Source organism: Corvus brachyrhynchos, unplaced genomic scaffold (assembly GCF_000691975.1).
Source record: "Corvus brachyrhynchos isolate BGI_N302 unplaced genomic scaffold, ASM69197v1 scaffold59, whole genome shotgun sequence".
NCBI classification, from domain to species: domain Eukaryota; kingdom Metazoa; phylum Chordata; class Aves; order Passeriformes; family Corvidae; genus Corvus; species Corvus brachyrhynchos.
This window is the reverse complement of record NW_008246054.1, coordinates 642,240-654,183: the sequence shown is the minus strand read 5'-3', so window position 1 is coordinate 654,183 and position 11,944 is coordinate 642,240. Positions and strand designations below refer to the sequence as shown.

The following is an 11,944-nucleotide window of genomic DNA, read 5'->3' as shown; positions in this document are numbered from 1 at the left end:
TTCCCCTCACATAATCTTTTGAAATGTTGGAGCATCCTTGAAAATGTGGTTGTCAGACATATTATGCACATATTTTGCAGCCTGGCTTTAGAGGGAAGAGGGGAGCTAGCAGAGTTTTTGGCAGGTTCCAGCCTGCAAAGGGAAGGCAGGACAGCAGTGTGATGGCTCCTTGGATATGCGGACCAGGGGGTTCCTGGTGATGGTGTAGCCTGAAGTTTGTATCAACATGTCACAGTCTGAGAGTGATAATTGAGGGCTCCCTGTGCCTTCCCTCAGCACCTCTGCCACACAGCACCGGCCAGGCTGGGGCACTGTGACACTGGAACCACCCGCTGAGGGGACACATGGTGTCTCAGAAAGCTTTCAGGTTCCTCGGTGCTGCAGGGGGGTACCCAGGCACAGGGCTCGGGGCTGCCCTGCCCAGGCATCGCCTACCTGGCTGTGAGATGTGTGGATCCCCACACACACCCTGCCCCTGCTTGCAGCTGGTACAGGGGCTGATCCGACTGCTCCTCTCCACTGGGGTCTGGCTGGGGAAAGGGGTGAGCATGGCGGGAGCAGTGCCGTGGTCACTCGGCTTCCCTGGCTGCCCCAGGATGGCTGCAGGTCTCCTGGACAGGCTGAATGGGATCCTGTGGCCACACGTGTGTGGAGGGGACAGGGCCATGTGAGGGTCCCCCAGCCCCCAGTGCTGCCTTCCTCCAACAGCCAGGTCAGAGCTCGTGTCCTTGTGGGATGGCACAAACCCATGTCTGAGCCTCTTCTTCCTCCACAGGCATGTAATGAATTTACCACACATGTAATGAACCTCCTCAGAGAACAGAGCCGGACACGTCCCATTTCTCCCAAGGAGATTGAAAGGATGGTGGGCATCATTCATCGAAAATTCAGCTCCATCCAGATGCAGCTCAAACAAAGCACTTGTGAAGCAGTAATGATTTTAAGATCAAGGTTCCTTGATGCCAGGTAAGGCCGAGGCAAGTGCCCCTGTCTCTTTTGGGGGGGAAGCAGTAATTTCTGGGCAGCCCAGGAGAGCCTGGCCATGTTGGGAGTGGTGTCCCATGTCAGCAAGGATGGGTGGGAGAGGCTGCTCTGTCCCAGCAAAAGCCTTCATCCACAGCTGTTGTGAAAGGGACCCCCTGCACAGTAGGCTTTCAGAAGCAGCAAGGACTTTTCTACATATTTTAGTGCAAAGACTGGGCTTGTTTGCAGACACCTACATCACTGTTGGAGCTCAGAGCCCGTCCCCAGAGCCCACAGCAGCCTGAGCGGGCTGCTTGCTCTGCAAGCTGCCGGGAGGCAGGCAGACAGGGATTAGGAGGGGGCTTTAGGCACAGTCAGATTTGTTTTGAAACCTGATGAGGTTGGATAGTGATCCCCAGCCCCTTCATAGGGCTCCTGCCTGCAGAGCAGGGCCCTGGCAGCTGGCAGGGCCTGGCAGAGCAGGAGCGGAGCCGGGCGGAATAGGGAGGAGAAGCAGGCACCATGTGGAGCCTCCCTCCTCCAGCAGCTCACGCTTCACACCTGAAAGCTGCGAGGAGCTAAACAAGACCAAAATAATGTTATTAACAAGGAGGTCACTGGCAGGTGTGGGAAATCAGGGTAATTGCAGGCAGTTGGAGGAGATGTCTGTGGAGAGCTCCAGGAACGCAAAGGTAGAGCCTGCAGATGTACATTTTAAAGTGATTTCTTTAAAAAGGAGGAAGGTAAATAAGGCAAAATGAGCGGAAGCATAGTAATGAGATAAACATAGCTCTAGGGAGGGAGCCTGGCTGCTCCAGGATACAGTGCAGTTAGCAGCACCGTGATACTCTGGAAGAGCGCGCTGGGGATTGCGCTCGGCTGCCGGCTGGCCTGGGGCGCCGGCAGTGATTGCAACAGCCCTGGGGGAAGCAGCTCCAAGGAAATGTTTAACGGGAGCCTTCCAGAGGATGTTCCGCAGAAGGAGAGCAGCCGTTGGCACGGAGGGCTGGCACTGCAGCTGTGCAGGCGCTGCCACCATGGCAAGGGCTGGTGGCTCCTGTTGGCCGGAGCGCGTGTGGGTGCTCTCTGCAAGGCTCTGCGCTCCGGCCAGGTGACGCACCTTGGGGCCTGTCCCGTGCGGGGCCAGAGCCTGGGCCCCGTGCAGCCCATGGCAGGAGGGGGCACAGATGGGTCTCGCTCACAAAGCCCTGAAATCCACTTGCTGTTGGAAGCCAATTAGCTCAGGGAGGGCCATGTGAGGACACATCAGTGCGGCTGCCCCATCCTGTTCTACCGTGCTCATCCCGGGGAGCTGTGCAGGGGCCCCAGCTGACCTGTGCTGAAGGGAAGGAGGGGAAGGAGGTCTGTCAGACTGCTGCTGGCACAGAGGGGCTCTGTGGCCAGGAGCTTTGGGCTGGGCTGTGTGCCTGGGTGTGGAGGAGTCACAGGGAGGCTGCTTCTGGCTCAGCCCCTGCCTCACCTTTTCTGCCACAGCACATGTATGTGGCCTGTGGCCCCATGGGATGAACCCTGTGGGGAGGTGGGGGTGTGAAGCCAGAGGCAGAGGCTGGAGCCATGCAGGGCTGGGTGCAGGATGTGGTGCTGCTGCCTACTGCTCCCTCCCATGGTGTAGGGGAGCCCAAAGGGATCAGGGTGCCAGGGCAGCTCTGCTGTGTTGCTCTGTGCTGCAGCACAGGCTGTGAAATGTAGGCTGCTGCCCCTCATCTGACCCTGCCAGGGACCTGCTGGCATCTGGAGGAACAGTTGTGTTTTCCTTTTCTCATTTCAGGCGGAAAAGGCGTAACTTCAGTAAACAAGCCACGGAAATCTTGAACGAGTATTTTTACTCCCACCTCAGTAACCCCTACCCCAGTGAAGAAGCCAAAGAGGAGCTGGCAAAGAAATGCAGCATCACGGTATCACAGGTAAGCAGCAGGGAGGACCCCCTGCACCCACAGTGTGTCAGTCTCGGGGTTCCCCTTGCAATGCTGCCGTCTCCCTCCGGGCTCTGGGAAGTGGTTCCAGTGGAGGCAAGTGGTACGGAGCCGGGCCTGCCCACAGCACCTCTGTCACCCCTTCATATTTGTGTGTTGACCATGATGAGGTTTGCAGGGTGATGGGACGTGGCTGAGCTCTGCAGGAAAGGCAGCATGCCCATGGTGGCTGGGCCTGTGCTGGGGTACAAAGGTGCTGTGCACAGAGGAGAAGATAAAAAGGCAGCAAGGTCTGCACCCCACTTCACATCAGCCTTCTCTCTGTACAACAGTGAGGCTCCTGGCTGAGCCCTGCTCTGCTCTGAATTCATTACAGCTGGCCAGGATTCTGGGTTTATTGACAAATTTAGGATCTGTCTTTATAGATCCAAATTTCTTTGATTGCTCAAAGTTGTTTTTCTGAGCCAATCATAAATTCAGCCTCTAGCTATGCTGAAGTGATACAAGTGGCTTCTCTGTGGCAAAACTGCATTAGGAAGATTTGCTCCTTTTACCACATATAACAGCTGTTACTGTGAAAGTAATGCAAGAAACCCAGCATCTCCCCAGTGCTGTTGTTGGCTGCAGCTGCTTTCTGTGTGGGCCAAAGTACCTGTACAGCTCAGACTGGTGTCACGCAGCAGTGCTCAGGCTGATGACACCATCGAGTTTTCCTTCACCAGGCAGCTCGAAAAGCAAAACACCACTTGGCATTCCATGTGGCCTGTATGTTTGCTAGAAACCCCAGCTATTCCCACACAAATCTGGCTTGTACAGCTTGTGGAAGGACTTGAACTTGGGTGGCAGGGAAGTGCCCTGGCAGTTCCCACGTTCTCCAGCCACCCCGCTCCTGTTGCGAGGGCCGGTGTGCCGGCTCCTCCCTGCTCCCTCAGCTCCCTTATCAATATTTCAGGTCCTTCAGCGGAGCGGTGCCTGCAGCGCATGTGTTAACTATTAATGATTGCAGGCTGCAGTATTGGCATTATTAGCAACACAACCTTTAGCTTTATAATTAAGACCTGAGTTGAGATTTACTTTATAGGTCTCCATTGAATGCATGAAAAATTCAGGCACTTTATTGAAGACTTCCAAATGAAAGGCTGCCCAGGTTCTCCAAATTTGGAATTGGTTGACTTTGGATGTACCCACAGTATCAGCCCGAGGACACGTGTGTGGGCCTTGCTGTCTCCTTGCCTGTTCCTTGGCATGCAGCACGTACCCCACTCTGACTGGGGTGGGAAGCACCTGTGCTCGGCGCCAGGGGAAGGGACGGCATGGGGATGGAGGCAGTTTCTCCCAGTCCATTTACAAATAGCTGTGGTGATGGGCAGGAAGTTTTTGACGGAAATTCAGCACACAGATGTTCCGTCTCACATTGCTCCTTCCTTGCTCTTAGCGTCGCACAAGCGGCTGCAGCCCCGCTGGGTGCAGGGCAGCCGTGGTGGCTGCCGGGGTGGCCCCCGTGGCCCCCAGGACCCCTGCTGTGGATGCCTGGAACCAGCCACACAGCCTGAGAGCACACAAGTGCCAGGGCACTGTGGTCTGCAGCTTTAATCTGCCTGCTGGTTTCAGTCCTTGGCATGAAATGGTTTGTGGCAATTCCTTCAGTAAGTGGTGTCCAGAAATCTTCCATGTGATCCAAGGCAGTGTGCCATATAGTTAGGGGAGGCCATGCCATCAACACCAACTTAAAGAACCCAAAAGTTCTTCAGTTTTGGTTAGTGTAATTAGGAGAGATGACATGGGAAAGAGCCCACCAGACCTGCTGAAGAGCTGTTCCCTCTGCACTCAGTGGTGAGTCATGCCTGACAGGGAGGCGGTTAGTGATCCCACCGTGTGGACAGATAAAAAGACAGATCTAGATAAGGCTGAAGTGACTGTAGGAAATGAGATGGAACATTTGAGAAGCCATAACTGATTGCTTCTAGTGCTAATAGATCTGATTTCATTTTTAATTGGTTGTTAGATAAGATTTAATGTATATGCTGTAGAATGAAATAAAAGGCAGGCAGATGGTCCAACAACCCAGCAGTGGCAGAGAGCCTGTGGCAGGAATATAGGTTTGTCTTTTTAATATTTGATACAGACATGAATTAGTTGTTCCTTGAATCCATTAGGAAGTCTGAGTGAGTGACGGGAGTAGCTGCATTGTGTCCTCCATAGCACCACGTCCAGCAGCCTCAGCCTTGCTGGGTGACATTGCCAGCCTGGTACAAGGGCAGTGCTGCCCACCCAGCCTGGCACCAGGGATGCAGGGCTGGGCCCTTGGCCTTGGCTGGAGCTTTGCTCTGGCAAATAGTTATAAATGACTTGGAAAACCTCGGGATGATATGGTGAAGCCTGGAAATGGGGCCGTGTATCATGTAATGGGAGAGGAGCATGTATGAGAGAGAGGGAGTGCATGAGCTGGTTGCTTGAGTTCCTGATGGATCTGCTGTCACAGCCAGAGAACATGAAGACCGTGGATATTCTAATCTTTGATTTCCAAAGGTACTTCCAAAGGCTGCATGGCAGTACTGCAGGGTAGGTTGGTATTTTCTAGGTCAAACTGGGCTGGAGTTGTCTTTCTTTGTACTGAAAAGGGTATGTATTTTGAGGCCATGTAGTAGAAGATCTCTGAGCAGGCACTGTGGAGCAGCCCCGCACACACTGCTCTGGTGACTGGCAGCAGAACTCAGAGGATGCAATCCAGAACTCGGAGTGAATTGAGCAGTCACCGAAACCCTGGCAGGAGCAGCATCGCAGGAGACAGGCAGTGGCATCCGAGGAAGTGACTGAGCTGCACCTCGCTCAGGGCTTTCATGGAAGATCTCTAAGTGTGTGTATTTTCAGCCTTGACCAAGTGTCCCTTGGACCTTACCGTGTCTGTCACCATGCCCCATTTACCTCCTGTGCTGCAAACACCCTGGAGGGACAAAGAGCTGGAAGAAGGAATAAATAACATTAAGGGATGGCTTTCCAAACTCTGGAGCTGTTGGCTTGTCTTTGATGAAGAGGCTTTGTCCTTTCCCCGGCTGAGCCAGGCTCCTCTGTAGCCTCTCCTAACGATGATCCCAAGTGTTTCTCTCTTGTACTGTCAGTGCCTCGTACATGCTGGGGGCAGATTCATGGCAGAACATTTTCTCCCTCAAACACTTAATTAGTGAGTGTTTTGGGTCATCCTCCCCCCAGATTAAGCCGCTGACTGGAAATCCTGCTGCCATGGCACTTTACTGAGCTGCAAAGAAAATTGTCTCCCAGAATCGTTTTATTGCAGGTGGGAGATCAATGGTTTCAGTTTTGATACCGGTGTTTAAAATAATATGTAGAGAAGGTTTTTCAAGAAAAGCATAAAGACAAACTATTTATTAAGATGAACACCTCACACAATTTCATTTTTAAGAGTGCGGAAAAGGTAATTCTGGGGAAAAAAATGTCCTTAGCAGAGAACATTGTCAGCTGTAATTTAGAGCTACCCCATCAGCACACGTTGGAGGGAGATAAACTGTATTGTCTGTTCTCCCCTACCATGGCTGCAAGGCTGACGTTTTATACTTTTGCAGATGAGCCTCTTTCAGGGTGTCACAAACGACCATCAGTCCATCACACGGGCTGGAGAGAGGGCACAGCCAGTGCTGAGAGCGGGGCAGTGGAGTACAGCAATAACATCTTTCACTGCTTCAAACAAAAGAAGGATGTGGTTGACAAGGGAATATATTTAACATTGTTTTAAAGAAAGCATGCAGGAGCTGGTTTTCAGCAGCCCTCCGGCCCCAGCTGCTTCTGAGTGTTTCTGTGAGCAGGCGGACAAGGAAAACTGTGGATGGAGGGGCTCTTACCCCTGGACTTCATGTGGGAAGCAAGGGAAAAAGCTGCAGCATAATGAAATAGTTCTGGAGGTAAAATTCTTGGGTTTAGATCATAGACTGTAATTGTGCAACATTGATTTTTAACATCTTCTGGTTTGTACCATATTTTAGGTGTGGAACATAGACTGCGTGCTACAAACATGGAAACACAATGGAAAGATTTCCATGGTCCATGGATCTGTAGCTCCCTAATTCAGCAGCAATGCTCTTGCGTCAGCTGCGTCTTTGCTGAATGAGCACTGATTTATCCCAGGAAATCACCCACTCTGGAGACATGAGGCAGGCCTGCCCCATCCCAAATCCCACATTAGGCATCTTGATGATTTCAGTAATAATTTATTGTCTTTTTATTTAACATTGCAATTAACATGATAAATAAGTGCAACAGTATTGTTTGAAATGTAATATACAATTAAGCCCAATTAATTAATTGGCCTTCAATGATCAGGAGGAGAAATATGTTCATTGTTTTTTTAATGTGAAGAGATAGTTTGTTTTAATGAAAAATGTGTTGTGAGGCAGCTTGCGATGGAGACAACTTCCATATTTAGGGCGAGCGTGGGGCTGGGCGAGGAGCTGGGTCCCGGTGCTGATGGGGAAGCCCAGCACCTGCTCCCCTGTCTTCCCTGGGAAGGTGGCAGTGCCAGCAGCACAAGCTGGGTGAGGTGTGCTCCAGGTGGGCAGGGATCCTAAATCCTGCCTGGCACAGCCTGCTGGAGCAGTGCCCTGGCCCTGTCCTGGCCAGGTTCAGCTGCCCGTGTGGGCCATGCTCACCCAGCTGCGGCCGCAGCCCCCGCGTGTCCCTGGGTGGCCCCACATTCCCTGGACTGGGGCACGCTCTGCCCTGCACTGGTGAGCCATGGGAGCACAAAGAGTCCTTGGGCAGAGGGACGGGGCAGTGACTGCGGCTCCTCGGGCAGCCCCGCTGCCGCGCAGGGCGCGCGCTGCAGTCTCAGGAAGAGTTTAACATTTCTGGGTATTCATTTAGATGTGGTGTGCGGGTTAAACATAACGTACGAGCGCTGCTCCTCTCATTGCTTCCAATTAAACCTTGCTTGTTAGTTTAACCTCTAGGTAATCCCATCAAACAATTGATGTCAAGGAAACACTGCCCACAGTGGCTCTGGATGAGTGGCCATTAATTTTAATTGCCTTGATATTAAAGATTAAGAAGTATTGGGACTAGCAGAATGGAAACGATCTGATGTCAAGCAAATCCACTCGTTGAGGCTTCCCCAGGCTGCTGGTGATATTAAAATTTTACTGTGAGAATTAAATAAACCTTTATTAGTGATGGCTGTTGTTTGATTGGTCCAGGGGTGTGCATAAACAGAGGGGTCTCGTGCACATCCGTGGACAATACGGTTGATGTGCAGAGATTCCTCAATTATGATACTGTTAATAAAGCATAATCTGATTGTACACAATAATTATTTGCTGGGTTTCATTAATGTATTATTGCTTCTCTGACTGACAAGGTGATATTAAGTGCAATATATAGAATATGGTGGAGTATTATCAGGGGAGCAGGATGTATAAGGTGCCTTCCATATTACTGGTAAAGGCCAGAGGTTTTCCATTAATTGTGGTTAAACAAAAGATGTGCTGCATCAAATACAGCAGGATTTGACTCCTGCCTCAGAAGGGTCCTGAACTGGGTGCTGTGACAGGACCCCAGCCCCCGCCATGCCCTGTGGCTGCCTGATAACCACTGGACTGCCACTGGTCCCTTCCCCTTTACCCTGCTGGGTTGTTGCAGTTGGTTTTTTGTCTCTGCCGTGTTGGCCATTGTCCATGTTCCAAACTGGGTTTGTTATTTAGGAGCTCTGTTACAGCAGCTGAACTTAAACAAAGCCCCTAAGCAAGATCATACAAACTTCCCTGAGCAGCTCCAGGCGTGACCCCTGTGTGGGTTAATAGCCAGTGCCCTGGGAGCCACCTTGGCTTCAGTACAGCATCTTCAAAGGGAGATGACAAAGTGACTTTTCAACCATTATTGATTTATATGATTCCTTTCATTTTCAGCCAACCAAACACGATTCTGTGAGTAGGCTGCCAAGGTTGTTCCAGCCCAAAAATAAAGAACAATTGCTCTCACTGCCCGCTTGCCCTCAGTCAACCGGACCTTGGTCCCCCCTGAGCAGCTTTCGGGGTCTTGCACCAGTTTTGTTGACAAATGGCCCATGGTGGTAGGGGACAATGCTGTGCTCAGTAGTACAGCAAGCTCCAGGATACGTGTGGTCATCAGTCACTTGTGCCTCAGTTTGCCAAGAGAGCAGCAGAGCCAGGTCTTGATCAGCTCCATAGTGATGTTTAACTGATCCGGGTTAGTGCTCAGTTATCCGGAGCAGGTACGGATTGTGTTTCTGGCATCTCAGAATGACATCTCAAAGGGTTCCTCCTTTGCCCAGCCAAGCACTTTGTGTCCCTCACCCTTCCCACCTCTCTCCACTGCAGGTGTCCAACTGGTTTGGCAATAAGAGAATCAGGTACAAGAAGAACATCGGGAAGTTCCAGGAGGAAGCCAATCTCTATGCGGCAAAGACGGCTGTGACTGCAGCGCACGCCGTGGCCGCGGCCGTCCAGAACAACCAGACCAACTCCCCCACCACACCAAATTCTGGTACGTACCCGGCTGGTGCGTTCGAGCATCCTGAAGGGCTGTGTGTCACGGAGGGCCCCGATGGTGCCCTAGCGAGCTCGGTCGGGATGAGGAGGATGCAGCTCCTTAGCAGCCCTAGCCATGGCACAGGGAGTAGTCCTGAGCCCCAAGGACCTCCAGGTTGGACCACGAGGGCCGAGCACTGCCGTGGGTGGTCCCAGCAGCTCCACAGCGAAGCTCCCACAGCTGTACGGGAGAGCAGAGTGGGGCCCGTGTAATTCCCGCAGTAGTGACGGCTGCCTGGCTCAGGCTTCTGGCACATTCTTTGTTTCTGTAGTTACTTTAAGCTTTTTTTCATTCACTGAAAAGAATGTAAAATGGGGCAGAGGTCCAAGTCTGGTTTTGTAGAACTGTTAAATTTATTGTCAAGATAACAAAATAGAGGAATTTTTTAGCATGCTCTAGTTGAGTTTAAACTCTGGATGGCTTGAAATGGAGTTGATGTTATAAATAGAAATCTAAGGATGGAACTTTTATTTGGAGTTACTCTGTGACATGTTCTGCTACAGGTCTCACTGGTGTGTTGATGACATCTTGCAAGTCTGAGCACTGCAGTAGTCAGGGAGTGTATGAGGGGGGCGTTGCTCTTTTGGGCTCCAGGGGCAAAGGTTGCCACAAGCACAAACACTATTTGCAGTCAAGTTTTGCCGTGACTTAGTTGTGGACAACTTCTAAGGAGGATAGAGAACCATGGGGAAAAGAAGACTAACAAAAGGGAAGTAAGAAAAAAGTTCCTTCTTTGACAGTAATAAACCACATAATTGGGAACTGCCAACAATTTCCTTTTGGAAGGAGACACGAAGCACAGGCTCAAAATGAGTGTTTGGTGATGGCACCTCATGATGGAGTGATCCACAGGGGGACAGCTCTGATCTGGAAACCTACTGTTGTACAGGCTGCTCTTCCAGAGGGAAGAGCTGCCCTGGGTCACAGGGAGCTTCCAGTCTTGCCCAGCACAGCGCTCTGGTGTGGGGGCAAGAGCCAGGATGTGGTGGCCACGCTTGCCCCATGCCAGGGCAGCAACTTCCCCTCCACTGAGCCCTGCCTGTCCTCTCCTCTCCTGCTGCTTCTCCTTCCCCTGCCCTCAGGTCTCAGGGTTATGTTTTTGCAGCTCTCTGTTATTCAGCTACCTAACTCTTTCCTTTCCAGGTTCTTCTGGTTCTTTTAACCTCCCAAATTCTGGGGACATGTTCATGAACATGCAGAGTCTGAATGGGGATTCTTACCAGGGGTCCCAAGTCGGAGCCAATGTGCAGTCACAGGTAGGAGAAATGCCCCCAGCAGGGCCTTTCTGGCAGGGTAGGGTTTGGGCTAAAAATTCCACCTTACTCTGGCTCTATTAACTGGTCTGGGCCTCACTGCAGAGTGGAGGCTACATATTTCTGGATGTGGCTTATTCTTACCCCGGCATTGAATTTCACAAATATAAAGGAAAGAATGATTTTTTTCTGATTGAAATTTTAAGCTTTGTGAATGCATTCGGCTCTGGCTTGAGCTCATGGAATGGGATTGGGTGCATCTGACTTCCATGGACACTGTAAATCCAGTGAAATTTTCTTTCTTTTTTTTCCTTTCTTCCTTCCTCCCCTTGCCCTTTTAAAAAACAAAAAAACAACTCTCCCATCTGTCTTTCATTTATTGGACAAACTTTTATTTATTAATTCATTCATCTATTTATTTATTTCCTTAAATATCAGAACGCATCTGACTGAGCTATTTCAACACACCTCACTGTCAGTCACTGTTCAGTCCTCTCAGGAGGGCTGATCCATGGTTTATGTGCTGTGTACACACCATCATCTCCTCCATACATGCCAGCACACACAGGCGGGTGATATTCCCAGCACTTTGCTGCAGACACTTGGGAAGGAGCTGCGGGCCACGGTGCTGGGAGGAAGTTGTGTTTGGTGGTGTGAGAAGCAGAGATGTATGGGCTCTAATGGGCACGGATTGGTTGAAATTCTGCCAGTCAGTCTTGATTGATAAATTTGCCTTTCATAGAAGATGCTAAACCCTTTTGGCTCACATAATTCAAAATGTTGCCTATTGTAAGTGATGATGTTTTAATAGATTTGGAATGATGAATCCTGTCTCCCCTCGCTTTAAGGTGGATACCCTGCGTCATGTTATCAATCAGACGGGAGGATACAATGATGGCTTGGGAGGAAATTCACTGTACAGTCCACATAATTTAAATGTGAGTACCCAGGGGAACAGTGGTTTGGAAAGCCATAAGTGCAGTGGCAGGTAAATGCAGTCATTAATACCTGTATTAATTGCTCTTTGCAAAAGTGTTGTTTAATATCACATCTTTAGGGATGAACCACAGAACAGCCCTTGGTGCAGCTGTAAGGCTTGTTAGTGTTAGAAGAGAGAAATTCCAGATCTGTGACTATAAATGGTTCAAATTTTTATTTGTTTCAGCCTTATGAGTTAAAAGGCAGCCTCCGAGAGGCTCCTGCGGCTCAACAGACAGCCCCGGGGCTCTGCTGGGCTGT

At 50.7% G+C, this 11,944-nt stretch overlaps 1 protein-coding gene across 1 annotated transcript in view; it reads left to right on the top strand.

Annotated features, from left to right (window-relative positions):
* The window catches only part of PBX3 (PBX homeobox 3), a 26,583-nt gene that overhangs the window by 9,990 nt on the left and 4,649 nt on the right, over window positions 1–11,944 (top strand). The window contains 5 exon segments of the mRNA XM_017745388.1: window positions 776–966; window positions 2,753–2,888; window positions 9,242–9,407; window positions 10,596–10,708; window positions 11,554–11,643. Of these exon segments, the coding sequence (XP_017600877.1) occupies window positions 776–966; window positions 2,753–2,888; window positions 9,242–9,407; window positions 10,596–10,708; window positions 11,554–11,643 (696 nt within the window).